The sequence below is a fragment of the Hyperoodon ampullatus genome (genome assembly GCF_949752795.1).
Source record: "Hyperoodon ampullatus genome assembly, chromosome: 7".
In the NCBI taxonomy this organism is placed as follows: domain Eukaryota; kingdom Metazoa; phylum Chordata; class Mammalia; order Artiodactyla; family Ziphiidae; genus Hyperoodon; species Hyperoodon ampullatus.
Window position 1 is genome coordinate 17,349,447 of NC_136920.1, and position 25,250 is coordinate 17,374,696.

Consider the following 25,250-nt stretch of genomic DNA (forward strand, 5'->3'; position numbering starts at 1 on the left):
CTTCACCTCACCGAGCATGGGCCTGCCTGCCACCGCAGCTGCGGGAGTGAACGCTGCTTCTCTCCCACCGGTCCCTATTGATGACAAACAAGGCTGAACCTAGACAGTGGATGACAGCTGCCCCTGTGTCTTCTGGCCGGAGCCTCTGTCTGCCCCACCCCCTGCCGGGGCCTGTTGCCTGCCTGCCGCTCCGTGGTGGAGCCCGGTGATGGTGGGCCCGGCTCAGTGCAGAGCGGCACCTCAAGTCCTGAACCCCTGCTTGAGAGCAAAAGGCTGTTCTGCTGTGGGAAAGGAGCGTCAGGCACCAGCCAGCATTGGGGCTGACACTGGGGCGGTGGTAAGGTTGGCAGGGATGGGAGCCCGAGAGGCTCCGGGGAAAGCTGGCTGCAGGTTCACACGGTATGAGCTGGGGTCTCCCCCATGTTTTCCCTGGTGGCCAGGCCTGCATGGAGCCATGCATGCTGCTGGGGATGGGAGAGGGGTTTGGATGGTGCAGCTGCTCTTTCTGCCTGGTCTTCCCCCTTCCTCAGCCTTTGCTGCCTTTGTGCTGTGAGCAGACCACACGCTCCTGCTCGCATTTCTAGCCAGACGGGCAGCCACTTAGGTTCTAAGAGGGCTCCATCTGCACTGTGTTGGCTCTGCCTCAGCTCCTCCCAGACACCCCGGGAGGGGCCGGCCCTTCCCTGACTGCTTTCTCCAAGTGCCTCTTGAGAAGCCACACTCAGGTCCTGGGCCCGGGGATGAAGGTACTGAGCCTTCAGGTGGTCATCGCTCGAGACCCATGACCTTGGGTTGCCTAGCAGGCGTTGCTGGGCATTTGCCGTGTAGTGGGCTCTGGGCCTTGTGATGTGTGTTCAGAAGTGAGTCAGGCCCAGCTCCTTGCCCTCATTCTTGACGGTAGAGGAGACAGATGTGTGGACGCATCAGTGCCCTGGGTTGTTGCAGTAGGTGGAAGCGTGCAGGGAAACTGGTCAGATTGGAGCTGCGCAAGTGGGGCTGCCTGCCCGCCGGGACCAGCCGGGGGGTACGCTGGTCAGGGAACCCTGCATTTAAGCAGGCTTTTAAACTGGTAAAACTTCATCTGTTGGTCACTGGGCAGACTGGGAGCAGAGGCTGCCTGTGCAGAAACAGCACGTGTAGTGTCGCAGTGGGGTGAAGCCCCTGCTGGAGCGGAGGGGAGTCGGCGGAAGCCGAGGGTATGAGGTTGGAGGGGGAGGTCAGGGCCAAATCCACTGGGCCGTCGAATACCAGGCAAGAAACTCGGACCTGCCTTTCGGAGGCGGTGAGGAGGGGACCTGTTTCAAAGCCCATCTCAGCGCTGGTGGTGTGCAGGGTGGCCCGTGAGTAGGGGTGGAAGATGGAGCAGGACGCTGTGGCTGGAGACCTGCCACAGTGGATGGGGCTGAATGAAGACAATGGCAGGAGGGGGAGAGGGCTTTTGGTGTAACCTAGCCAGGCCTTGGCGACTGGTTGTGGATAGAGAGGAAGAGGGTGGCGTCTCGGAGGCAAGGAAATGAGGGGTTTGGAGTTAGGCAGAGCCAGAGTGTCTGGAACTTGTGGTTCCTGGCCGGGTCAGGGGTGGGGGGGAACCTTGGTGGGGACAGAGGATGCTGAGCAGGCTTGTGGGAGCCAGCTGTGTCCAGGACACAGAAAGGGGGGTGGTCAGTGGGAAGTCAGTGTGCGGCTTTGAAGGTGAGCCAGGTCCACACCACGTGAACAGGAGCTGGGCAGGAACCAGAGGGCCGCACGGCCTTGCTGCAGGCCTGTGAAGAGACTCGGTCTCCAGCCTACCGTCACGCTGCATTTATTCATTCAACAAGTGTTTACTGAGCACCCACGGGGTGTCAAGTACTGGGCTTCCTGTAGTCCCTGCCCTTGGGAAGCTTATGCTTGAGGCGACCAGGTCCCAGGCTTTGCCACCTAACCTGAAATCCCTGTCAGCCTCAGGGGTGGTGGCAGGGCCTGTGGTGTCCCGGGGCCAGGCTGTTCTAAGCTGCGGGGAGCGGCGTGGGGAAGGCCCTCAAAGCAGGCTCTGCTCAGTGGCCTGCTCTGGGCCCTTTAGCTGGCAGGACCTTCCTGGGATTGTGGAGGCACGGGAGGGAGAGGTGGGGTGGTGGTGGGGGCGGGAGGTGGGGACTCCGGGTGGTGAGGCTTCAGTGACTGTGACCTCTGCTCAGGGCCTCCTGTGTGCCAGTCCCTAGGCACACACGTGTGTACCTTGCCTCACAGGTGAGAAAGCCGAGGCCCACAGAGATGAAGTGATGTGTCCGCCTAGCAAGAGGCGAGGTCAGGGTCCGAACTGAGACCTGTGCCCGTAACCAGTGATGGCAGGAACACGGTGTGGTGTGGCCCCTGCGGGTCCATAGCCTCAGTAAAATCAAACCACCAACCTCAGCGTGGAGGTTTCCAGCCTAGCGCTGGTGCTGACCAGCCCGGAACGGGCTCCCTTTGTGAGGTGGCCCTGGGAGTTGGCAGCAGATTCCGCCCTTCTGCCGGGGGAGGGGCGGGCAGAATCCTGGAGCAGGGACCCAAGTCGAAGATGGTTCTCGCCATGCTGGGGGCTCTGTACCCCAGGGCCGCGCTGAGCCGCCGCCTCCTCAGCCTCATCCTGGCGGCTGCACTCCTCCGCCCCGAGCCGCTAAGGTAACTCCTGGGGACACGAGGTCAGGGCTCGACAGGGCCAGGGGCCCGGAAGGTGGGTACTCTGCAGTGTGGCCCCTTCCTGGCATAAGGGTCCACCCAGTCCCCACCCTGGCCCATTTCCCCCTCTGCTGGGAGGCGGTGGTTTGCCTTTGGGGCCAGGGCTGGGCACCCCACATCTCCCGCAGGCCTCAGCTATCTGTTCCTGAGGAATTTTCAGCCCCCCTGGAACTCTCGGAGCCACTTTCTGGCCTGGTGGACGGTAAGATCTCCTCCTCCCCCTACCCCCTCCCCTCCTCTGCCCCCAGCCCTACCTGGTGGGGGAGAGATGCCCTAGGAGAGGGCACCCAGGTCCAGCCTGAGGGCCTTCTCGTCCCAAACGGCATCTGCCTGGGGATGTCTTCAGTGGACACAAAAGATTCTTCCTCCCACTCGTACCCTCTTCTCTCTCCTTAGACTACGGGGTGCGACCCAAGCACCCATGGCCACGAGGGCCTCGCCCCCTTCTCTCCCAGGCCCAGCAGCGCAAGCGGGACGGGCTGGACGTGGCTGAGTATTACTACGATGCACACCTGTGACGGGAACCCCTTATAAAGCTATTCTGTGCAGCAACGGCTTGGGCTTTCCTGGGTTGGAAACGAACTGGGCAAGGGAGGGGGTCCCAGTAGACGAGCAGATGAGACCCGCTGCGGTCCCGACAGGAAATGGCACTTTAATAGTTGTGGCCAGCATAACAGGGCCGAGATGGGGGCTACTGCCAAAGCAGCCAAGGGGCCTGGCGGGCCCGGGCCGGAAGCTGCCTTTTCCTGTTGAGGCGGGGCCCCGCTGTGGCGCTCTCCCTCCCTGTGAGGCCGCACCCCTGCCAGGGGCCGGCATGCCCGTGAGGCTGGTGGTAGGAGCCATCCAGAGGCCACACAAGTGGCAGGGCTGGGGACAGGGACTGCACCCCTGCCTGCTGCCGTTTCCTTGCTGCAAAGCCCTCGGGAGGTGGCTGAGCTCAGGGCCCTTCGGTTGGGCTTGGGAGCTGGGGGCGGGGGTGGGCTGGGTACTCGCAGGTGGTGTGAGCTTTGTAGAGGCCCAGAGGCCCTGGCAGGGAAAGTGAGGGAGGCCCAAGGTGGGAGAGAACCCTCCGCTCCGAGGATGGGCAACCTTCCTGGCCAGAGGCTTAATACCACCCCCCAGCCCCACTCCCTGCCAATCCTTGGGCAGCCCGCTCCGTCCTCCATAGATGAATCTGATCCCATATATTACGATAAACTGCACTTGCCTCTCCCCATAACCCCCACCCTCCCCCACCCTCAGCCAGCAGCCCCCCACTTTCCCATCCTCTGGTAGTGGCAGGTGCCCCTCCTCAAGCAGTGCCATGTCCTGTCAGCAGCCAGCAGTCCTGGCGCTGGCCCCAGGGCCCAGGGGATGCAGAGGGCAAGGCAGCGCTGCTACTCCAGGTAGATATCTTCTGTGGGACAGGTGTACTCCACGAACTGCTTGTAGAACTGCTGGAACGCTCTCCTAGGAGGCAGGCAGACACACCAGAATGACTGGGGAGGAACAGGGTCTCGACCCAGGGCCTTCACACTGGAGCCTCGGGGTACCCGGATGGGGCTGCGCCTCCCCCAGCCAGAGCTGCTCAGCTCTGTTCTTTGCACACAGTGTTTCCTCAGTGAGATTTCAACTGAAGAAAGGGCCCAGCAACTAAGAAGTTTGCACCTCAGGACCACCCAGCCCTCTCTCCAGGCCACTGTGACCCAAGGACGCCATGCTGAGCGCCGAGGAGGACTGAGGGATGCTGCCGAGCATGGGGAACGTGCTCGGGGCCTGAGACCGGGGCTGGCTACAGGGCTGGGTGCTTGGCAGGACACACACACATACCCCACGGATTCTGCCAGGGCTTTGGTGGATTCTTCAGACACAAAGACATGGCAGGCAAACCGGTGGTCAGCAGGGTGCTTGGTGATGAACCCAAAATACCTGTGGGAGGACAGCACTCTGTCTGGGCGGGATGGGGGCTCAGAACCCTCAGGCGCACGCGTGGACCCACGCCCTGAACCACCACCCACGCCTTGACCTCCTCCCCTTCGCGTTCTTACTTGTTGTTCTTTGGATGGTATCCGCAGAAAGAGATGTTTTTTAACTGGAAAAAGTGGCTACATTTATTCCCCTACAGGAGGGAGGAGAGAAGAGAGTGGTCATCAGCCTGCAGGGGCACAGGTTGGAGGTCTGGCGGGAGAGTGGGGCCAGGCCGGGGCAGTCACCTTGGCCTCCTGGGAGTCGTCAGCCTTGACACCTATCTTCACGCCCCGCACGCTGATCTCTAGGACGCAGCTGGAGGGCGGGTTAAAGTGCACGGTGAGCCGGCGGGTGGTGGCAATCTGTGGGTGAGGGATGGGAACATCAGGTGCTGGGTGGCCCTCTCCCCAGGAGAGGACGGGCACCGGGCCAGGGGTGGGCACCCTCCCCAGCGGAGCAGGTACCTTTTGCATAGCAGCACAAAGGACATCATTGCCCTTGTGATAGGGAACCTGGACTGAGCCCAGGAACTTCACCCGGAACTGGTCCACCCAGTCGCTGTTTTTGGTCAGGGCTGGAAAGCAAGCGTGGAGTGAGGAGTGGCAGACCCAGCAGAGGATGCACCACCCAGGGCTGCCCCGGCTTGGCTGGGCCTCACTTTTCTCGATTGTGAAATGGACCTGAAGTCACCACTGCCCGGCCCCCTCCCTGGGTGGTTGAGATCTGAAGCACAGGTCCGCCCGGCAGCAAATGGGGGCAGGGCAGATGGGGGGCCCAGTGGCACCAGGTGGGGGGAAGGAACACTACCTGCCATATGTTCAGGCTCCTTGGTGACCTCGATGGCATAGTAGGCAGGAAAGATGCCCCGGGCACCCGTGCGCATGTTGTAGGCCTCATACCAGTAGTCCTCAGCCTGCAACTCCACCAGCAGAGGGTCATCCACTTCCAGCTCAAGTTCGTCTTCATGTCGAGGCACAAACCTGTCCCCAACAAGGGCCTGTGAGGAATCCACCACCCAGGCCCCTCCAGCCAGCCGTCTACTCCCCACCCTGCTCTGGGGTCAGGGGGTTGCGTCAGCATCGCTGGTTCAATAAACGTTTGCACAGCGTCCCATGTGCCTGTCACTCCCCGGGGGTGGGGGGTGGGGGGGAGACCAAGGTCAATCAGACATGCATCTGCCGTGGAGGAACTCGCAGCCAAGGGAGCAAGTGACCAGGGCCACTGATAAACTGTGAGAGGTCACGGGAAGCGAGTATTTCCACATGGAGGAGGGTGAGGGGTAGTGGGTTTTGTGTGTGGTCAGGTGTCTCTGTTGGGCACCCTCCTGGGCCCCTGCCCTGGCCAGACGAGGTGCTCAGTCCTGGGCTCTGGGCAGCACAACACACTGCTCCGAAATCATCCACTCCGTCCCTGAGCTCCGAGTTCCTAGAGGGTGGACGCCGTCCACCTGGGGCTCCTACCGGAACACGGCCCGGTGGCTCTGTTCCTGCTCCTCCCCGTTGATGACGCAGGAGAAGAGCCCGAAGGACTCCGCACCTGTAGATGAGGGGGGCGGGCTAGGAGAGGGTGGCCCCGGATCCGGGTGAGGCTCGCGGGGCAGGTAGAGCGCTCGGTCCTAACGCCTTGAACCAGATGGACCTGAGGCCACCTCCCGGGGACACCCTCACCCCGGTCCCCACACGGCTCCCTGCTGCCGACTTACTGGAGGAGCGAGAGCGGCCGCTCATGAAGACGTTCAGGAACTTCTTGGAGAAGTGGACATCGGGTTCGTCAGGCGTGGAGTCCTCAGAGAGGCAGGCGGGGGGCCGAGGCCGGGGGGCCTCCTCGTACTCCTCCCCAATGGCCGACTCGTAGGGGGAGGAGGCAGAGGCGCAGTTGTCGTAGACGGTGGCCGAGTCGCTCTCGTCGCTGTAGTCGCCGAAGCATGGCCGCAGGCTCACCAGCTCCAGCTGTGCGTGCTCATCCACCACCAGCGTGTACTTGACCGAGTCGTAGGACAGGGCGCTGGTGTCCGAGCTCAACGAGGCCCGTGGAGGCGGCGGCGGCTCGCCCAGGCTCCCCCGCCATCCTCCACCTGGCAGCTCAGCCCGCTCGGGGGACGACAAGCAGTCGAAGCCCTCGTCCTCCTCGCTGATGGAGGGGTGTGGCCGCCCTGCAGTTGCGGGGTAAGCGGCAGGGTCTGGGTCGGAGCTGACCGACATCCGGCTCTCAGCTGGCGGCAGGAAGGCGGAGTTGGGCTCTGCAGGGTCTGGGGGCCTCTGCACTGGTGTCAGGTAGATCTCCTCGGTGGCCTCCAGCCGCACGTCCGCCTGGTAGTGGATGCGGTCTCGATGCGAATGGCCCCGGCCAGCCGGTGGGGCAGCAGGGGGGCCACCGGGAGGTGCCATCTGGGTGGCAGCGCTTCGGCGGCAAGGGCTCTCGGTGGAGGTGCCTCGATCCTTGGTGGGGGCGGGGCTGCTTGGGGGCGGCAGCTCATCGCTCAGGCAGATGTGCTCATGTGGAGGTGTCTGCTCCCCTGGAGAGCAGGCAGGGCAGTGCTGAAGGCAGGTGCCTCGCCCCTGACTCCGAGGCTACCTGCGCCCTCCACTCAGCATGTGGATACAGATACCAGGATAGAGCCTCCGGGACAGTAGGCCTACGGCAGGCTCTGAGGCCAGTCCTCTCACTCCAGCCACAGCCGACAGTGGCTGGGCCTGCTCAGGCCTATGGGACAGGCAGCTCACCTCTACCCAGCAGGCTGGAGACTGCTGGTTTGCTCTCTGCAGTGGGGACTGAGGGCACGTGGAGGTCCAGGTAAGGGAAAGGGTCGCGACTCACCTGTCTTCAGCGGTGAGGATGATCTCGACACCCGATCCTGCCAACTGTGCTTCTTGCCCAGGGAATTATTATTCAGTGTGTCCTGTGCAGGGAACAAAAGGCCCTTGTGACAGCAGCGCTCAACAGTGCCCGGCACAGGGAGGCCCTGGCCCTGCCCCCATCAGGCCATCCCTAGGCCATTTGCTGCTCCCCCCACCCCTTAATACTTACCAAGGGCCTCACCCCCAACCCTCTGGAGCAGGCGGAAAGGGTGGCAAGTCACAGCCCTCCCAGCCAGGGCTATTGGTGAGAGACAGGCCACCCCCTTGGCTCAGGGAAGCTGGCCACCCCTCAGGGAGATGCTCTCATCAGCCTCAACAAAGGTGGTGATGGCCAGTGCGAATGGTGGTGAGTGGGGGGTGGAGGGGAGAAGCAAGAGCCATCCAGGGGCAGAGCCAGACCCCCAGTCTCAGACATGGAGGGTTTACAAGGAAGATGCCCACTTCCAGCCCAACTCCCCTGGAGCTCAGGAAGCTATGGCCTAGGGAAGGGGCAGGGACATGCTAGGAGAGCCAGGAGGAAGGCTCTCCCCAGCAGCTCCCCTGGCTTGGGGGACTGGGATGAATCATACAAACGACGAATCCAGAACATGGTTTCCCCACCCCCCCAAGAGCACGTGACAGAGGAGTGACAGATGTAGTTGTCAGAGGCCTCTTTCCTGGATGTCGGGGCCACCCACCCCACATTCTCAGCCCCCTGGGACCCCCTCCACGATGCCTACATACAAGGCCCCCTGCACACAACTTAGCCCCCTCCCCTGAGGACACACAGGCTCTCGCATGCATGAGTCTGGCTGCCAAAACCCACCCGAGAGGATCCTGGGAAAGGGACCGATCCTTTCCCTGCAGCCCCTGCACCCTCCACCAGCAGCCCCAGCTCCCTGAGCCGCTCCTCTGTACCTCTCCCGACTGGGCCTGGAAGACAATGGGCCGCAGCCGGCTCTCCCCCACCCTATTCAACCCTCCTTGGCATCCAGCCACCCAGTCCAGGGGCCCTAGGCCCCCAACTCAGCCAAGCAGCTCCACCTCCCATTTCTCTTCCCTGCCTTCTGGGAATCCCCAGCTGCCCACATTTCAAACTGGCTGCTGGTCCCCATCCCCAGCTCTTCACAATTTCCCATGACTTTCCCCCGACCCGACCACTTCACATGCCTTTTTCTTCAGGCCCCGCTTCTGCCCCACCTTCACCGGGAACCCCACACCCTTGCAACCCCTCAAAGCCCTGTTCTCTTACTTCCCTACTTCTCTCTTCACCCGCATCCTTCCACTGCCCCTCTCAGCCCTTTCATTCTTTCAGCCTCTCCTCTCAAGGCTCCAAACCCAGCCAGCCCCGCTCGGCCCTTCTCACTTAGGACAGACTCTACTTGCCCTCAGCGACCACCTCCCCAGGGACCTCCCCCGTGGGAAGCTACGGTAGGTGTCAGCAGGCCCGAGACTTCTCCCTCCTCCGAACTGGCAAGTGACTCTCCCGCAGCCCTTCCTGCTCCCCGGCCCGTCCGGGCCTGGACCCTGAGACGCCCGGCGCCCCGAAGACCTCCCGGGGCCCTGCCCCGGGGCACCGCCCCCTAAGCCCCGCCCCCAAGCCGCTAGCTCCTCACCTGAGACCGCGGCACCTGCGGGAAGAGGTTGAGCGTGGTGGGCCGCTTGGGCCGGTACGTGTCCCCGCCGCCCGGGCCCTGGCCCTGACCCTGGCCGCGGGGCGCCGTCTCCTGGTGGGGCTCCGCCTCAGGCGGGTCCGCTCCCGGCCGCCGCGCCGCACGCTCCTCCTCGTCCTCCTCTTCGTCGTCCTCAGCGCCGGGAGTGTCCCCCGCCGCGTCGATCAGGTCCATCTGCAGCATCTCGGCCTGCAGCCGGCTCCCCCCACCGCCGCCACCGCCACCGCCGCCGCCGCCGCCGCCGCCGCCGCCGCCCCCAGACAGCAGCCCGGCGCGTGGGGGCTGCTGGGCGCGGACAGAGGGGCGTCAGGGGGCGGGGAAGGGGCGGGGCCAAAGGCCGCCGCGCACCGCCCCCCGCGCGGGCGAGTCCATTCCGCGGCCGCAAAGAGGGGGACAGAGGGAAAGGAGCAGGAGCCCCGCGAGAGGACCGTGCTCTCCCGCGCCTTCGAGAATGCGTGAGGCCGCCTCCTCCCCACGTCAGGCGGCGCCTTTTGCAGTCCACACTTCTCCCCTCCCCACGGTCCCCCCTTCCCGACTCTTTGCACCCTCCCGTTCCCTTGGCAACGGCCAGTGACCTCACCCGGGTAGTAAGCCGAGCCCAGAGTGAGGTCACCGCTGTTGCCATGGGGACGCAGGGTCGCCGAGGAGTTCGGGCCCCACAAGGGATGGGGACGGGGTTTTGAAGGGGGCAGGGAGGAAAACTGAGGAAACAGTCTCAGCCTGGAGGGCCTCAGTGCGGACAGGAGGACCTGAGCGCGACTGGAAGAGGGATGCTGAGGGAGAGGAGCAAGTGGCAGGCACCTGGACGAGGCAGTGGCATCCCCACCTTCCTCGGTCCTCAGGCTGAGGCCCCTCCAACCTGAGGTTTTCTCTCAGGCCAGCCTAACTTTGAGAGCCCCGTTCAGGGCCCCGTTCTAGTTCCAGCTCTACCATTAACTCCCTGGCACCTTGGACAGATTCTCTGACTCTCCAATTCCCCCACCAGTTAACTGTCTCCCCGCTTCCCAGAGAGGGGAGGACTCACTGGCAAGAGTACCTGATGGCCCCCTGGAGCTTGTCTAAGGCCCCACAGGGTACGCCCCGAGCTAGTACTGCCTCAGGGTCCTGCTCGTTGCAAGGACCGCCCTCTCCAAGGCTCTGCTTGTGCAAGTGGGAGTCCGGAACAGGGGTATGACCTTCGAGAAGCTATGTTAGTCCAGAATCAGTGGCCTCTGCCTCCAGCCCTTCCTGGCCTGGCCAGAGGGTGGCAGGTTGGAGTACAGGGTACTGGAGGGTTAGCCCCACGCCTTGGTTTCCTCTTGCCTGGCAGAACTTACAGAATCTCTGGGGGCAAAAGGAGGTCAACATAGAGGCACCCCATCCCAGCTCACACGGCAGCTCTCCTTTGCTAACCATTCTGCCAACACCATGTCTACTTCGGCTACCCACCCTCCTGGGGGCTGAGAGAAGCTCTGGGCTCTGCAACCTAGCTCCGCACTTGCCTTCCATCTATCTCCTGGCCCCTTCTTCCTGGGGGGGGGTGGGGGGGTGGGAGGGAGGCCCAAGAGGGAGGGGATATAGGTATACATATAGCCGATTCACTTCATTGCACAGCAGAAACTAACACAACATTGTAAGGCAATCATACTCCAATTAAAAAAAGAAAAAAGACATAGAGGGATCCTTATCTGACTCAGTCTCTCCAGATGCTGGGGACCTCCTGGCAGGATTCAGAACTTTGGGAGCTGAGAGAACCATCTGTCCTATGACAAAGCCATGGGGCCCAAAGCAGCAGCAATGCTGGATTAACCTTCTAGAGGGACCTTTAGGACGGTGGGCCAGAGAGGATCTTCGAGGCTGTGTGGTATGTTTGGTGCAGTGGTAACCAAGGGAGTGCCCTGGCTCTTTTTTCCTGCCCCAAATCACTGCAGATTCCACCAGAATCCACCCTGCTCTGCCTCAGCCCCTCTGCCGAGGCAGCTTTGCAAAGGATTTAGGGTAGTCCTGAGGCTTCCCTTAATTCTGGCCCTAACTGCTGCTGTCCTAGGCCTCAAGACTTCCTGCTCTCTCCCTTCTTGTGGGCAGTTGAAGGAGCTATCTCCTGCCTTAGCCCCTGGCAAAATAATTAATTAATTAATTAATTAAGAATCTGAGCACTCAAGATGTGCCAAGCACTGTACTGGATGTTTCCTGCATGTTATTTCATTTAATGAGGGTGCCACACAGACCCCGAAAGCCCCTCTAGATATGGGGACACCTTCAGTCCTGTCCCTACCCATCCTGCCACCCCACTCAGGGGCTCCCGAGAGCCCACCCTTACCCGTAAGGACAGGGTGTCTTTGCACTGCAGGCTGATGCCGCACTCATCGGTGATCTCGGAGAGGTCTTCATCCTCAAACTCCTCCAGGCTGATGTCATGGGTGAGCCTGGTGGGGACAAGAAGCCAAAGTTACCACTCAGGGGATTGCTGCCAGCGGGCGAGGCCCCCTGATGCCTCCCTAGTACCTCTTCCAAGGGGCAGCCCCTCGAAGGCAGATCACAACCCCCAGAGGATGGGACCTGGGGTCCACCTGTGCCAGGGCAAGGGGTACTGAATGGGCAGGGAAAGAGTTTTGGGCCCATGTCAAAAGGCAGGCCTCCTAGGGTGGCAGTGGAAGGGGAGGCTCCAGGTTACCCCAGCTCTTCCCAGCTGGGAATTGTCCACCCTGCTGCCAATCAGGAGGCCATGCCTAGAAGGCCCAGCTGGTCAGAGCCTTGGCTCTGCCAGAGAAACGGCTCCCAGGGTCAAGGCAGGTGCCAAGGCCAGTTCACCCATGGAAGAGGCAGAGAGTTGAGAAGAGACTCCAAGGGATGCCTGGAGGGGGGCTCCCTGTGCACGGCAGTGACAAAACCCAAGGGGCTGGCAGAGGCCCCACCCCAGCCTCCGAGGAGTGCTCCATGTCCCCAGCCCAGGAAGTCCCACGCCTCGTAAGCCCTGGGAGCAAGTGCAGGGGAGTCTGGTGTCAGTCTAGTTTCAGCCTCTTCTAGGAGAGACCATGCCCCTGTTCTGTGTTCTTGGTCTCATCAATTCGAACACAAAATCCTCTTGCCTGGCATGTGGGCCCTGAACAGGAGGCTGCCCAGCTGGGGGCAGGGACAGCTGGAGGTGTCCTGAACGCAGGAAGCAGATCAAAGCACTTCAGGAGGGAACACTAACTGGCTGTGTTAGAACCCTCTCCACCCAGGCCAACCCTGGGCCCCAACCCCAGACTGCAGGACTGTGCCAGCCCCTGAGGTGCCTGCTGGTCCCCTCACCTGCTCAGCCCCAGCCCCGGGGACCCTACCCGGTTTGGTGTGGGTGGGACATTGGGAGAATTCTGCTAATGAAGTTGGGGAGAATTCTGAGTCTTTTCTTCAGTAAGACCAAGAGACGGAGGCATAGAGAATGGAGACGCACTAGTCCAAGGTCACCCAGGAGAGGTGGGGGGCTCAGCCCCAGGGGGATCCTAGGAGGCCACACCCTCTGCCTCTCACCTCAACCAGACCAAACGGAGACCCGGAGCTCAATGGAGCTGCCCCAGTACTTCCCCTCCCCCACACCGGTCCCCAGACCCCTACCAGCTCTCCCACTGGTCCTCCAACCAGCTGTCATTGTCTGGGCTGGAATCCATCTTCAGCACCAGCTGCATGGACAGCCCAGCCCGGCTGGGGGGCTGCGGGGTCCCGGGGCCGCCCTCTCATGCCCAGAAGGGTGGAGGTGCCAGGGCTCGGGGCAGGGCTGGGGCCTCGGGCCTCCACCGCCTGGGCCTGCCTTTCTGAGTCCAGCCCGCTGCAGAAGGCTGGGGAGCTCATTAAAAATAGATGGGCTGGGAGAAGAGGCAGCGGCTGCCGACCCGGCCCCGGTCCCAGCTCTTCCCAGCCAACCCTCAGCTGCAGGCAGCTTCCTCCCCTGGCCCTTCGCGCTGCCGCTGCCGTCAGCCTCCCCCGCCCCCCTCCCCCCGCCGCGGGATCAGGTTACTGCAATCGATGCCACGGCTCCACCTGCCCTTCCAATGCCCCTGTCGGGGGCTGGGGTGGCCCCCCTCCCTGGCCCAGGCTTGTAAGCAGACGGCAGAAATCTGGGATGTTTCCCCGCAAAAGCCAGCCCCTGATCTGCTTTAAAGGGCCAGCACCACAATTAGGGCTCCTGGTAGCAAGATGGAGGGGCTTCCAAAATCCTCCACAAATGGACGCCCCATCCGCACAGCTATTCGCTCACCCCCATACCTCATCAGGGAGGTTTCTGTGGGCCCAGGCAGCCTTCACACAGTGCTGCCTGGGGTGGGTCTGGGCTGCCTCTATTGCCCACCTAGATGCCCCCTCCCCAGGGCTCCATCCTTCAGTACCCATCCAGGAAGTGCCTGTGGGCACCGGAGGCGCCACAGCCAGGGCTAAGGCCAGATCATATGTGGATATCTCACAGCAGGGCAGGAAAGGCAGCTTGGGAGCTAATGAGCCTCCTGGCACTGCGGGGTGTTGTGGCGCAAGCAGAAGCTGGAAGGTCCCTGGAGAAACAGCGGTGTGTGTGGGGGGCGCCGAGCTGGATGGACATTGTGCTCTTTAAGGCCTCTCCTGACCTGGAGCCCGAGGGTGGTAGGTTCCCAGGGCTGGGGGAGGGTGTGGTGTGGAAGTAGGGGTAGGGTGGGGAGGACAGCCCAGCCCAGAAGCCAGAGCAGCCCTGCTCAGTCTGGCACAGGGCGGCATCTCTGGCCCTGGGATGAGAACCCAGTGGCGGGCACTAAGCAAATGGTTAATATACACACTGGCTGCCTGGCCAGTCACAGAGAAGTCACTCCTGGGACTCAGTCAGCACCAGGCAGCTGCAGGACCACTGGGTGTCTAACCCGGAGGTGCCCTCAGACACCCCCTGCTCTGCCGGTGACCTCTGCACACACCTGCATCTCCTCGTCCTCACAGCCCAGCCTGGTCTAGCTCCTGCCTCTGCAGTCCCAGACCTCCGCGCTGGCCTGCCTGCCTCAGTTTCCCCATGCCAGCACCGTCCCACCCCACCTGCCACTATCAGGAGGAGCTGTCCGAAATGCCACCCTTTTGCCCCCCACTCAAAACCCTCCAAGATTCCCTGCTAGTGGCCGACTCCTTGGCCTGGCATTCAAGATCTGCAGCTCTGAGCGTGACTGCCTGCCTCTGGCACCCGCCTCCCCAGTGTCTAACCCAGCGCTTGGATGGAGCACATGGCAGGCTCTCAACCTGTGCTTGTTGGTAGAAGGCTCAGTTAAGCCTGCTCCTCCAGGAAGCCCTCCTGGCCCCCTGTGTCAGTGCCTTACAGCCCTCCGGGCAGCACTCACTGGTCCCCTGTCATTCCCCTTGCTTGTGACTGGCGTCACCCTCTGCGTGGAGGCGAGGCAGTGCTGGGGAGCAGACAGGACGAGGCCTGCATCAGACGCCCTCCCTCCCCTCCCAGGAGGCTCCAAAGGTAGATGGAGCTCACACCCTGCCCCCACCCTGCACCCAGCCGGTGGTGAATAAAGGTCCCCTCCCTCCCAGTGAGGTCTGGAGGGCAGAGCTGGTGAGGTCATCTTGCATACACCAGGCACCCAGTGCGTGTCTGCTACATGTCCGTCAAGGACAACCTCAGCCCCCACGGGCTCCTCTCAGACCAAAGTGTTCAGGGCAGACCTGCAGGGTCTGGCTTGGACCTGGGCTGGGGCTTCTCAGCTCATCTCTACACACCTGATCTCAGCATCACCCGATATTCCCACTTCCTGGGACAGCAGGTCTGGGGGCAGGCAGGGACCGCTGTATCAGCTGTTATCAGATGAGGAATGAGGTTAACTGAGGGCAGTGGTGGAAAGAGCACTGGGCTGGGGCTCAAAAGCCTGCACTTGGGGCTTCCCTGGTGGTCCAGCGGTTAGGACTCTGAGTTTCCACTGCAGGGGGCATGGGTTCGATCCCTGGCTGGGGAACTAGGATTCTGCATGCAAGCGCGGCACAGCCAAAAAAAAAAAAAAAAAAAAAAAGCAGCCTGCACTTGATCCCTGGCTCTGATGGGGTGGGTTAAGGGAGCTCCTTAATCTTATTTTTTTCTCATAAGCCAGGCAAGATGGTAGAATGGCCGCCATATCAGGCTCAGAGGCAGGAGGCCTGAGATCAAATCCTGATTCCTTCGCTTATGAGAAGCAGGCGCCCCGTCTCCTGAGCAGCTGCTGTGCCCTGACCACCAATCTTCTTTATGCTCTGCATCTCCCTTCATCCTCACTCCAGCCTTGGAAGAGGGTTTTTATTCTGTCCATTTTACAGATGAGGAGCACTAAGGCTCCGACTTAAGATGCCATAGGTCTGCAGTTTCCCCATATATAAAATGAGCCCCCCCCATATCTGGGTGCTGGTAAACTTAACTGAGTGCAGTGTTTGTGAATTGCAAGGTGCTGTCAGGAGGTCACAACCAAGGATCAAGAGGCTTTACTGATTATGGAGTCCCCTTTGCAAGTCATACTCCCCCCACCTCCCAGCCCCCAGCCCCAGCCCCAGCCCTAGCCCTGCCCTTTCCTCCTGCTTTTCCAGACACCAGGTGTTCTGGGTCTCTCAGCCGAAGCCCTGGGATACCCTTCATGGAGGGAAAACTAAACAGACCCTTGGTCCCTCCAAGCTCAAGAAGGGCAACTATGAGGAGGAAGGAAAAGATGGAAGGGAAGAGGGAGGAGGGGAGGGAAGGAAGGAAGGAAGGAGGGAGGTTCCCTCCTGAACCCACTGATCCACCTTCCCCATAGAGACCTGAGCCCTGAGCACCACGAGGCCACCTCTAGATCCGGAGACCCCAGCCCTTTGGAGGCAGCCGCTGCTGATCAATCAGACCTGCTTGCCCATTCCGGTGAGATGGTTCCTGAGGTCTCATACACATTAGCATTTGGCGACTCGATGCCATGGGTTTGATCTCTGGAGACCCCCCTGACCTTTGACGTCTATCTTTATATTCCAGGCCCCCTCTTCCGCGTTACCCTCATCGCCTCCCACTCCGGTGCCCCAGTCCCTTCCTCTGGCTGAGCTGGCCCCTCACTGCATTCTGAACATGCCATCCTCAGGCTCCCCTTCCCTGAGCCGAGCTCCCCTAAATGAACAGACAAGCCTCTGGTGTTCCGATGTTCATGTCATGGCCTTTTCCCTTGCCATGTGCTGTCACATCTCCCTGTTCGCCTCCTTCCACCTACAGCAGCTCTTTCTAATCTGCTGTTTCAACCCAGTAGTAGGTGGAGTCAGAGGTGCATGCGAAGTGAGGGTTAAGTGGTAAAGTGCTGAGGCTTTAGCTGAGCAAGGCCAATCAGAGCCAGGCATCTGGTTGCTCAGAGGCCATTCTTGTCTTCCTGTTCCTGGCTCTCCTCCTGGAGTGAGGTAAGGATGCCAGCTGAGTGACCTTGGGTCCTGACCATGGTGTCTCACGGGCCCCTCTCATGACAGGGGGCATCTGTGGTCCAAGGGTCCAGCCTGTCTCTCTGTTGCCTTCTGAGTGCTGAGCAGAGCTGCCCAGTGGGCTCTCGGACACGTGCCCAGGCTGCCCTACTCTAAGCAGCTTCCCCACTTCCCTCAGGCTCCCCTACAGGCCATTCTCTGAGGGGCCACCAAAACCAACATTTGGGGCTTCCCTGGTGGCGCAGTGGTTGAGAGTCCGCCTGCCTATGCAGGGGACACGGGTTCGTGCCCCGGTCCGGGAAGATCCCACATGCCGCAGAGCGGCTGGGCCCGTGAGCCATGGCCGCTGAGCCTGGGCGTCCGGAGCCTGTGCTCCGCAACGGGAGAGGCCACAGCAGTGAGTGGCCCGCATACAGCAGAAAAAAACACAAAAAAACCCCCCAAAACCAACATTTGAAATGCAAATCTGTTCTTGTCACCCCTCCCCAGCTCAGAAACCTAACAGCTTCCCCCAACCCTTAGGGAAAGGGGCCAAAATTCTCACTTGTGGCCCCTCCTTTCCCCTCTGGCCTAGATCATTGCCCACCCCCCTCAACCGAAGAGCCCTGCTATGGGCTGGGTCCCTCTTGCTGGTGTCCTGGGTCACTGTAATTTTACCCCTTGGAGGCAGTCCATCCCTGAGGGCAGGATCGTGTCTCTCTTGACCAACAATGGGTGGTGCCTGATACGACAGGTACTTAATGAACGTTGTTGAATGAATGAACCACTGGTGTCCCCAGGTCTTTCTAGATTTCGCCCTTGGAAATCTTTATGTCAGTTCCCCTTTCAACTCAACTTCCTGTGTCCCCACCCCTCACCTGCATCAGGGTCTGGGGTGGGATGTGGAGGCCTCGGGGAAGGTGGCACTGGCTGGAATGGGGGCGAGCCAGGCCCAGCGTCATCCTCAGAGCCCTCTCTCCATCCCACCCCCAGCTCTGGGTGGACCTTGGGGTCAGGCTGGGTTTGTTCCTCTGGTCTGGAATTCCCTTCTCAACTGTGTCCACACTGAGGTCATCTTCACTGAAAACTGAAACCAACCCATGAAACAAGTCTCAGGAGAAAACCCTTACTTGGGGTTATCATGTGTCTCATCTGTTTAAACACCGTGGTGTTGATATGGAGCAAGAACCCTGGGATCTGGTGACTCGACTTTCAGGAAACTATCCTGAGAAAATAATCCCACCCAGGGAAAGACCTTTATACACAAGGATGTGTGTCCTGGTAACGGCAAACAGCAGAGGGTGTAGAACTCTCCTTTGGGATGAACGTTATGAAGTCTGTGGACTGGGTCTTCCCTGGTGGTCCAGTGGTTAAGAATCCGGCTTCCAATGCAGGGGACGCGGGTTCGATCCCTGGTTGGGGAACTAAGATCCCACATGCCGCGGGGCAACTAAGCCCGTGCGCCGCAACTACTGAGCCCGCGTGTCACAACTGAGACCCGACGCAGCCAAATAAATAAATAAAGTCTGTGTATTAATGTAGAAAATGGCAACTAATGCAATGAGCAGAAGACAGAACGTGTCACCTTATGGCTCCACGTGATGATTCACACGCAGGAAGAAACACTGAGAAAACACGGCTGTGAGATGTGCTGGGATCTGGGGGGTCTCCTCTCCTAGTCCTCGCTGGGTCACACCTCCCACCAGCCGCCTCCCGGGCCTGGCTCTGGTCCCTCACAGAGCTGGGTTTCCTGAGGGCATGCGACCCAAGGCCCTGTACCCTGTAGGCACTAAATAAATGCCTACTAGAGGCAGTGCTGGTTGACCCAGGCCCCGGGTGTTCCAAGAGACCATCTGGGGCCGGATGAGGCAAGGTCCACGGTCGATGCTCCTAGAGATTTCCTGAACGAATCCAAGAGCGGGGTCAGGGGCCAGAGATGGCACCCAGGATGGGCAAGAGCCCCGGGAGTGGGGACGGGGCCAGGGAACCAACCTGTGGGATCCACTGGGGCCCCAGGGATCCAGAGACCAAATGTAAGGCTCTGACATCCAAGGGGGGTTGAAACCCTGCCCTGGCCGCAGCCGCTGTGTGAGGCGAGTCCACGTTCTGTCCCTGAACTGGAGGTTCATCGCAGCTGGCCGGGGCACTGCCCGGGGCCTGGGGCTGGGGCGCAGTGGCCGCGGCAGCCGCAGCTCTTCATCCCCCCCGCCCCAAAACGTGGCTGGCCCCCCGCCTCACCCTTCTCTCTGTCCCTCTGGGTGCGACGCTCTCCCTGAGGCTTCAGGCCATGGCGCACTCTCTAAGTGGAGACTCCCAGGGTCTTTGGCCCCAGCCCCATCCTCTCCTTTGAGCTCCAGACCCCAAACCAACTGCCTGCTTGAACCCTCCAATTGGCTCCCCCAGTGATCGCCAAGCTCAGATTCAGCAGGCCTCCGAGTGACGTCACCACCCCGCCCGCCAAACCTCTCACCTCCTGCAAGGCACCCCCTCCCTCGGGACCTAGCATCATCCTGGACTCCTGTCTCTCCTCCCCCCTCACACCAGGTCCTTCAAAAGTGGGTTAAGCTACCCTCTGAATCTCCCTTACATCCTCCCCTGTTCCTCCTCCTCACCCACAGGATGGCCAGTCTCCCAGCAGTCTCCCAGCCTCCCTGTCCACTCTCTACCTGGCAGCTGAGATACCATCTTTTTTTTAAATTAATTTATTTTTGGCTGCACTGGTTCTTTGTTGCTGGGCGTGGGCTTTCTCTAGTTGCGGCAAGCGGGGGCTACTCTTCGTTGCAGTGCACGGGTTTCTCATTGCGGTGGCTTCTCTTGTTGCGGAGCACGGGCTCTAGGCACGTGGGCTTCAGTAGTTGTGGCGCATGGGCTCAGTAGTTGTGGCTTGCGGGCTCTAGAGCGCAGGCTCAGTAGTTGTGGCACACAGGCTTAGTTGCTCCGTGGCATGTGGGATCTTCCCGGACCAGGGCTCGAACCCGTGTCCCCTGCATTGGCAGGGGGATTCTTGACCACTGCGCCACCAGGGAAGCCCCCGAGATACCATCTGATGCCGTCATTCCCTGAACCTCTGCTGGCTGCCCCTGCTTGCAGGTGCACAGGCCAGGGTCCCAACACGACCTTCTCGTTCCTGCACGCCCGCCCTCTCTCAGCACTTGTGCAAGACCAGGTGTCACACACCCTGCTGGCTCGCTCCTGCCTTGAGCCCTCCGCCCGGGCCGCTCCCTCCCTCTTCTCTTCCCTCTTCACCCTTCCTCCTCTTGGGTGACACTGACTCGCCCACCAGGCCTGGGCGGAGCTGACCCTTCCCTGACCCAGGGCTCCTCCAGGCCCCTGACCTGAGTCACAGCACACCTACCGCCTGTCTGGTAAGGCCTTGTCTGTCTGTCTTTCTGACTACACTGACCACACATCTGCACGATGGGCCAGGCCCCTGTCAGTGGCTCTGGAGTGTCTCAGTGTGCCTGGCAAAGTGCAAGCACTTGTAGGTTTTTCGGGGGGCTGTGCTGCATGGCTTACGGGATTTTAGTTCCCTGACCAGGGATCGAACCCAGGCCCTCGGCAATGAGAGCACGGAGTCCTAACCACTGGACGGCCACGGAATTCCCACAAGTACTTGTTGAATGAACGAAGGAACGCTGAGTGCATAGCACCTTGTGAACAGATGAGTAGGGAGGGCCCTTGTCTCTCACCCCCCAGGCGGTGTGGAGGCAAGAACACCACCGCCACACAAGGAGTCCTGAGGCCCGGTGCTGCCCCAGCTCTGCTGCAACTTGCTGTTGTGTGTTCTCGGGAAGCCACTCACCCTCTCTGTCTCCTTCTAAGTAAAAGGGGAGGAGAATGGGCTGGACGAGCTGACCTCTAAGGTCCTTCTCACCCGCACTCCCCTTCCACACACCCAGGGCAGCTGCTCCCTTTACTCCCCACGAGCCTCCCATGTGGTCTGTCCCACTGTCCCCCTCCTACGTCCCACTGTCCCCCTCCTACGTCCCACCACCCAGCTCAAGGCATCCGTTGCTAAGTTTCTAAATTCTCTCACGGAATTTCCTTAAAATGAACATGTATCACTTTCATGTTCAATTTTCTTTTATTATTTTGTAAGTTACAGAAGTAACCTATGCTGGTGGTAAAAATAAGAAGTCAAAAAATACAGAAGTATGTGAAGTAAGTGAAAAATCCCTCCCCTGACACCAGAGCCAAAGATAACTACTAGTAACTGGTTGGAGCATTTCTACAATCAGGAAAAAAAAAAAAAAAAAGGACATGTTTATTTAAACCAACTATCAACGAACAAACGCTCGCCACCCTCCCAAATCCACACCATGCGTCCCGCTCCACAAACTCCCCTCCGTTGTTTTTACTCCAGGCCCTCTCTTTCCAGGGTGGCTCTGAACTCAGACTGCGCTCAAACCCCAGCTCTGCCACTTATCTAACCTCTTCGTGCCTCAGTTTCTTCATCTGCAAAGTGGGGATAACAATAACACTCTGTTTACGTGGTTCTGGGCAGGACTAGGCGCTCTTGCACAGAAAGTGCTGAGATTGGCAGCTGGGCAAAGGGAGGGCCTCCCAAAGCGGCGGCGGCGTGTACGGCATTATTCTCTGACGGTGTGCACTGTTCTCCTCTGAACCCTCCAAGTTTATCTTGAATTCAATAAGAAACCGCTAAGGCATTATTGGGCACCTACTCTGTGCTGGGCATTGGGCAAACCAAAGTTTAGGTATTGACTCCTTTTGCCTTCTGGAAGCTGACAGTGGTGCTGGGGGCACGCGCGCGCGCGCACGCACACACACACATACACAATAATAACAACAATAAGAACAGCCCTACGTGAACGCAGCTCTTCACAGCCCTTGAAACACTCAGGACGTGTTGTCTCATCCAAGTCTTAGGACCGCCCTGAGCAGGGGCCAAAGTCGGCGTCATGGAGGAGAAACAGAGACTCAGGCCGTTCAGCACCCACTCCTGGCATGCGGCTAAGAGGACCGAGCCAGGATTGAAACCCAGGCCAGAGCCACAGGAGAGCGGTCCCCACCAGGGGTTACACCAGCCGGTCTGAGAACTGTGAGAGGCGGGACGGGGAGCCGGCGCGGCGGGCCCCTCAGGGCCTGAGACACTGCCCTTATTATTCCCACGCGCGGCCAGGCCGAGGTGTCCTGGAGGCCGGCCCACGCCTCGGCCTTGGCGTACTGCCACTCTCGCCCACCGGGCCAGGGCTGGACACACTCACTGGCTGGCCCGCCTCGTCAGCTCCTCTCCCTAAGGCGTCCATGGTAACCTGCCTGCCAGGGATGGGGCGGAACGGAAAGCACTGTCACCTGCGGATGGGGTAGCCGGTAGGGGAAGCCAAGCTGTCCTCTGGGCCAGAGGCAGGGCCCGGAGGTAGAGTGGAGTGAACATGCAGACCCCGGTTCCAGTGCAGTCTCAGGCTCTGACCCCCTTGGGGTCCTCGGGCAAGCCACCCTGCCTTCCTGAACCTCAGTCTCCTCATCTATAAAATGGGCAGGCTCATGCCCATGCCCAGGGTGGTTGTGAGGGTGACCTGAGCCAGCACAGGGAACACGCTTTGAGCCGTAATGAGCTATCTAAATGCCCGCTGGTGTGGAGGGCTGACACTTGTTGAGCGCCCACTTTGATGTACATTAAGGAATCAATATTAATTAGCTCACCTAACAGATGGGATTCAGAAAAGACAAGAAGCTGCCCAGGTCACACAGCTAGAAAGTGGTGCAGCTAGGATTTGAAGCCAGGCCTGTCTAAGCTCAATGCTCTCCCACCACAGAGGGGTCTCCTGGAAGGGAGGCAGCGTTTGCGTCGAGGCGGTGTTTCATGTCAGTGGGGTCAGTCTCAGACCTCAGCCCCCTTACTCTGAGGCACTAACCCCAAAGCCCCCGGCCCTGGAGCCTTCAGGATTGGCCTCCTCCATCTGGTCCCCTCCCTCTGGTCTCTTCCAGCTCAGCTCAGGGCCTTGGGGGGGGGTTTCTAGTCCTGATGATGCCATTAGAGATTCCCAGGGGTCCCCGCCCACCTGAGGGCCGGGGAGCCAGCAACCCCTTGCTCTGAAGAGGGGCTGGCGCCAGAGCCCAGATGGGGCCTGGCTGGGGTGGGGGCCCCAGGAGAAGGGAAGGCGCCAGCTCATTAGCTGGAGAAACAATGGGGAATGCCTAGTTCTCTTTCTCGGAGGCTCTGGAGCAGTGACACCCTCCTCTTCCTCCTCTCCAACCGGCCGGGTTAGGAGGGAGGGACGTTCACCCCTTCTCCCACAACACCCTCTGCCACTCTCTGAACTCCACCTCCCAACTGCTTAACACCAGATGGGGGCAGGGAGAGAGGTGAAGGAGGAGCTCAGATCGGGGTCCTGGGTAGCTACCCCAGCAGGAACCATCCCACCAATACCCCTGGCTACTCCTGGGTGCTCCAAACCAGACTCCCTCTCTCCCACAGCCGGGCCTAGGATCTCGGGGTTGGGCCTTCTGCACCTGCACACACCTGACCAGGTCAGGGCTTGCCCCAGTCCACGGAGGGTCCTGGCCACGCCAGGCCTGGGAGTTGGGCCTCTCTGACCAGGCAGGACTGGGGGAGGGGCCTGCGACTCCCTCCTTCCTGCACCAAGGCTGTCGGTCGCCCCAAGAAACTGGGACCCGCGGGGCACCCCGGCCTGCTCTCATCTCTATTCAGAAGCCTTCTGACTGGGCACAGGCAAAGCCCCAGACGGCCTGCCTCCTCCGGGATCTCAACGCACACGCCAGGCCTCGCCGCAGCCCAACGTCGGGGAGAAGGCGGCCTCCGCGCCCACTCCTCCAATTCCAGCTCACGATCTCCTCGCCTAGGACGCGGAATGGCGGAGGCAGCCGCACCACGGATATGCAGCGGCCATCAGTCTGGACCTGAGGCTGAGGGGGGGCTCTGGGGGCTCTGTCTCGGGAAGAGACCCCATCCCCACACCGCCCTCTCGTTCCGGGGTCTGGAGTGTGTGAGCTGGAGGCGCGGGGGTGAGGGAGCCCGGGCAGGTCAATCCTGGCCGAAGGGCGGGTCGCGGCGGCCGGAGTTTCTCACCTGAAATTGGGCGGCGACGCGATGTGCAGCCCCAGGAACGGGGAGGCGGCAGGCGGGGACGCGGCCCCCCCGCCCAGGCCGCCGCTCTCTCGCTCCGCCATTCTCCCGCACAGCCCTGGCCATCCGGGCGGAGCGCGGCGCGGAGGCGGCGGCGGCGGCGGCGGCGGCGGGGGGGAAGGAGGCGGGGGCGCGGCGAGAGGCCGCCGCCGCGGGTAAAGGGCTGGGGAGGGAGCGGCGGGCGCACCTGCGCAGGGCAGGGCGCAGTTCCAGACCGCGCAGCGCTCTCGGGACTGGCGCGAGCGCCGCCGCGCGCGCCCCCGGGTTCCGTGCCGGGGTCTCGTGCGCCCCGCCCCCTGCCCCGCGAGCTCCGCCCCCCGCGCGCGCTCTCCAAGGTGCTGAAGTCGCCGCCCCGCGGTCCCCGGGTTTGGCCCAGCCCCGCCCTAAATCCCACACCGTCTCCTCAGCCCAGTTCCTCCTCCCTCAAAGCCCTCCGTGCCCATGCGGGCTCTGCTTCTCGGGGTGGGCCTAGCGCCTGGGTATCGAATAACTAATGGTGGGTCCCTGGTCCCTAGGACCCTAGTTGACCCCCTCGCTGCAGGCGAAGAGGGCAGTCAGGAAATGAGGGTCATGGAGGAAGGCGGAGAAAGGCGAGTGGCTGTTGGGAGTTGGCTCCTAGAGCAGACAGATTTGGAGTCAGGTGGTGTGAAATCACAGCCTGGCTCTCCAAGTGAATAGGTGGTGTGGCCTTGTATTAGTGACAAGAGTCCTAAGGTTTGATTTTTCTCATCTGTGAAATGGGGAGAATAATGGTCCATCTCATGGTTGTGAGGATGAAATGTAATACAAATGTGTTGTCACTGGAGGCTGGGAACGCCCCACCTCCAGCTGGGAACCAGGGCTAACCCCACCCTGTCCCCTTACCTTGAGGGGACCCTCTGTCCCAAGAACTCTCCCCAGAGTGTCTCCTCACTAAAGATTGTCTCAAGCCCCGCTTCAGCCCCAAACACCTCTAATGGTGAATTGAACCCTTCCTTTTGGCTTCTGACTCTCAGCTTCTCCTCCCTGTGTCAGGACTTTCTTGCTTTCTCCCTCTCCTCATTTAGCAGCTCAGTTGCATTTCCTGTCGAGCACCCCCTCTGTGCACCCAGATGCCCCAAAGCCAGTTTCTCACATTCTCAGACTTGGGGCCTGTCCTCCTGCTGCCACAGTTGACTTCTTGGGATTTTCCGGTGGTTTTCCTGCTCCCCCCAGCACCTCTGCCCCTGCTAGGTTTGGGCCATGGTTCCTCCTGGTCTTCTCTCCCCTAAGAGGACTAAGCCTGTGAACTCTTTCATGGAGCATGGACTTCTGGATACTCAGGCTGCTGGCCACGGCGAGGCCCCCAGCTTTGGTGGGTCATAGAGCCTCTGGCCAATCCTCACTAGCTTGTCTGCCCAGCTGAGAGAACCACAGAGGTCCTGTCCTTCTGAACAAGGGCCAGAGCAAACTGCTTCACAGCTGTGGAATCCTATTTGCGAATCTAGACTGCCACTGGTTGTGCCACCCAGTGGCACGACCCTTCGATTAGCACCCAGAAAGGAGAGGCAGGCACCTGCCCCACAGCAAGCAACCCCCGAGCTCCAGCCCTGAGAACATTTCAATACTTAGAGCCGAAGGCCTTGGCTGCCTCTCTTCTCCCTGCCCCTGGGCCCAGAGGGGACA

General features: G+C 60.8%; 2 protein-coding genes across 4 annotated transcripts; one reads left to right on the forward strand and one right to left on the reverse strand.

Moving 5' to 3' along the window:
- Window positions 1–1,958: 1,958 nt before the first annotated feature.
- On the forward strand, window positions 1,959–3,226 carry FREY1 (Frey regulator of sperm-oocyte fusion 1). The gene is made up of 3 exons (XM_079707878.1): window positions 1,959–2,643; window positions 2,829–2,902; window positions 3,097–3,226. Exons 1-3 carry the CDS (start codon window positions 2,540–2,542, stop codon window positions 3,216–3,218), a joined length of 300 nt encoding a protein of 99 aa, XP_079564004.1. The 5' UTR covers window positions 1,959–2,539; the 3' UTR covers window positions 3,219–3,226.
- A 796-nt stretch (window positions 3,227–4,022) lies between these two features.
- MAPK8IP1 (mitogen-activated protein kinase 8 interacting protein 1) lies at window positions 4,023–23,650 on the reverse strand (the record flags this gene model as incomplete). Of its 3 annotated transcripts, none has more annotated exons than XM_079707875.1 (12): window positions 4,023–4,149; window positions 4,510–4,608; window positions 4,728–4,798; window positions 4,893–5,009; window positions 5,112–5,221; window positions 5,455–5,627; window positions 6,108–6,183; window positions 6,350–7,162; window positions 7,465–7,546; window positions 9,101–9,439; window positions 11,457–11,562; window positions 23,550–23,650. In XM_079707875.1, 12 exons carry the CDS (start codon window positions 23,648–23,650, stop codon window positions 4,077–4,079), a joined length of 2,160 nt encoding a protein of 719 aa, XP_079564001.1. In that variant the 3' UTR covers window positions 4,023–4,076. The 3 variants fall into 3 exon arrangements, with proteins under 3 accessions (XP_079564001.1, XP_079564003.1, XP_079564002.1); XM_079707877.1 differs by lacking the exon at window positions 23,550–23,650 and adding an exon at window positions 12,734–12,804 and having other exon boundaries at window positions 9,101–9,331; XM_079707876.1 differs by lacking the exon at window positions 23,550–23,650 and adding an exon at window positions 12,734–12,804.
- Between the last annotated feature and the right edge of the window lie 1,600 nt (window positions 23,651–25,250).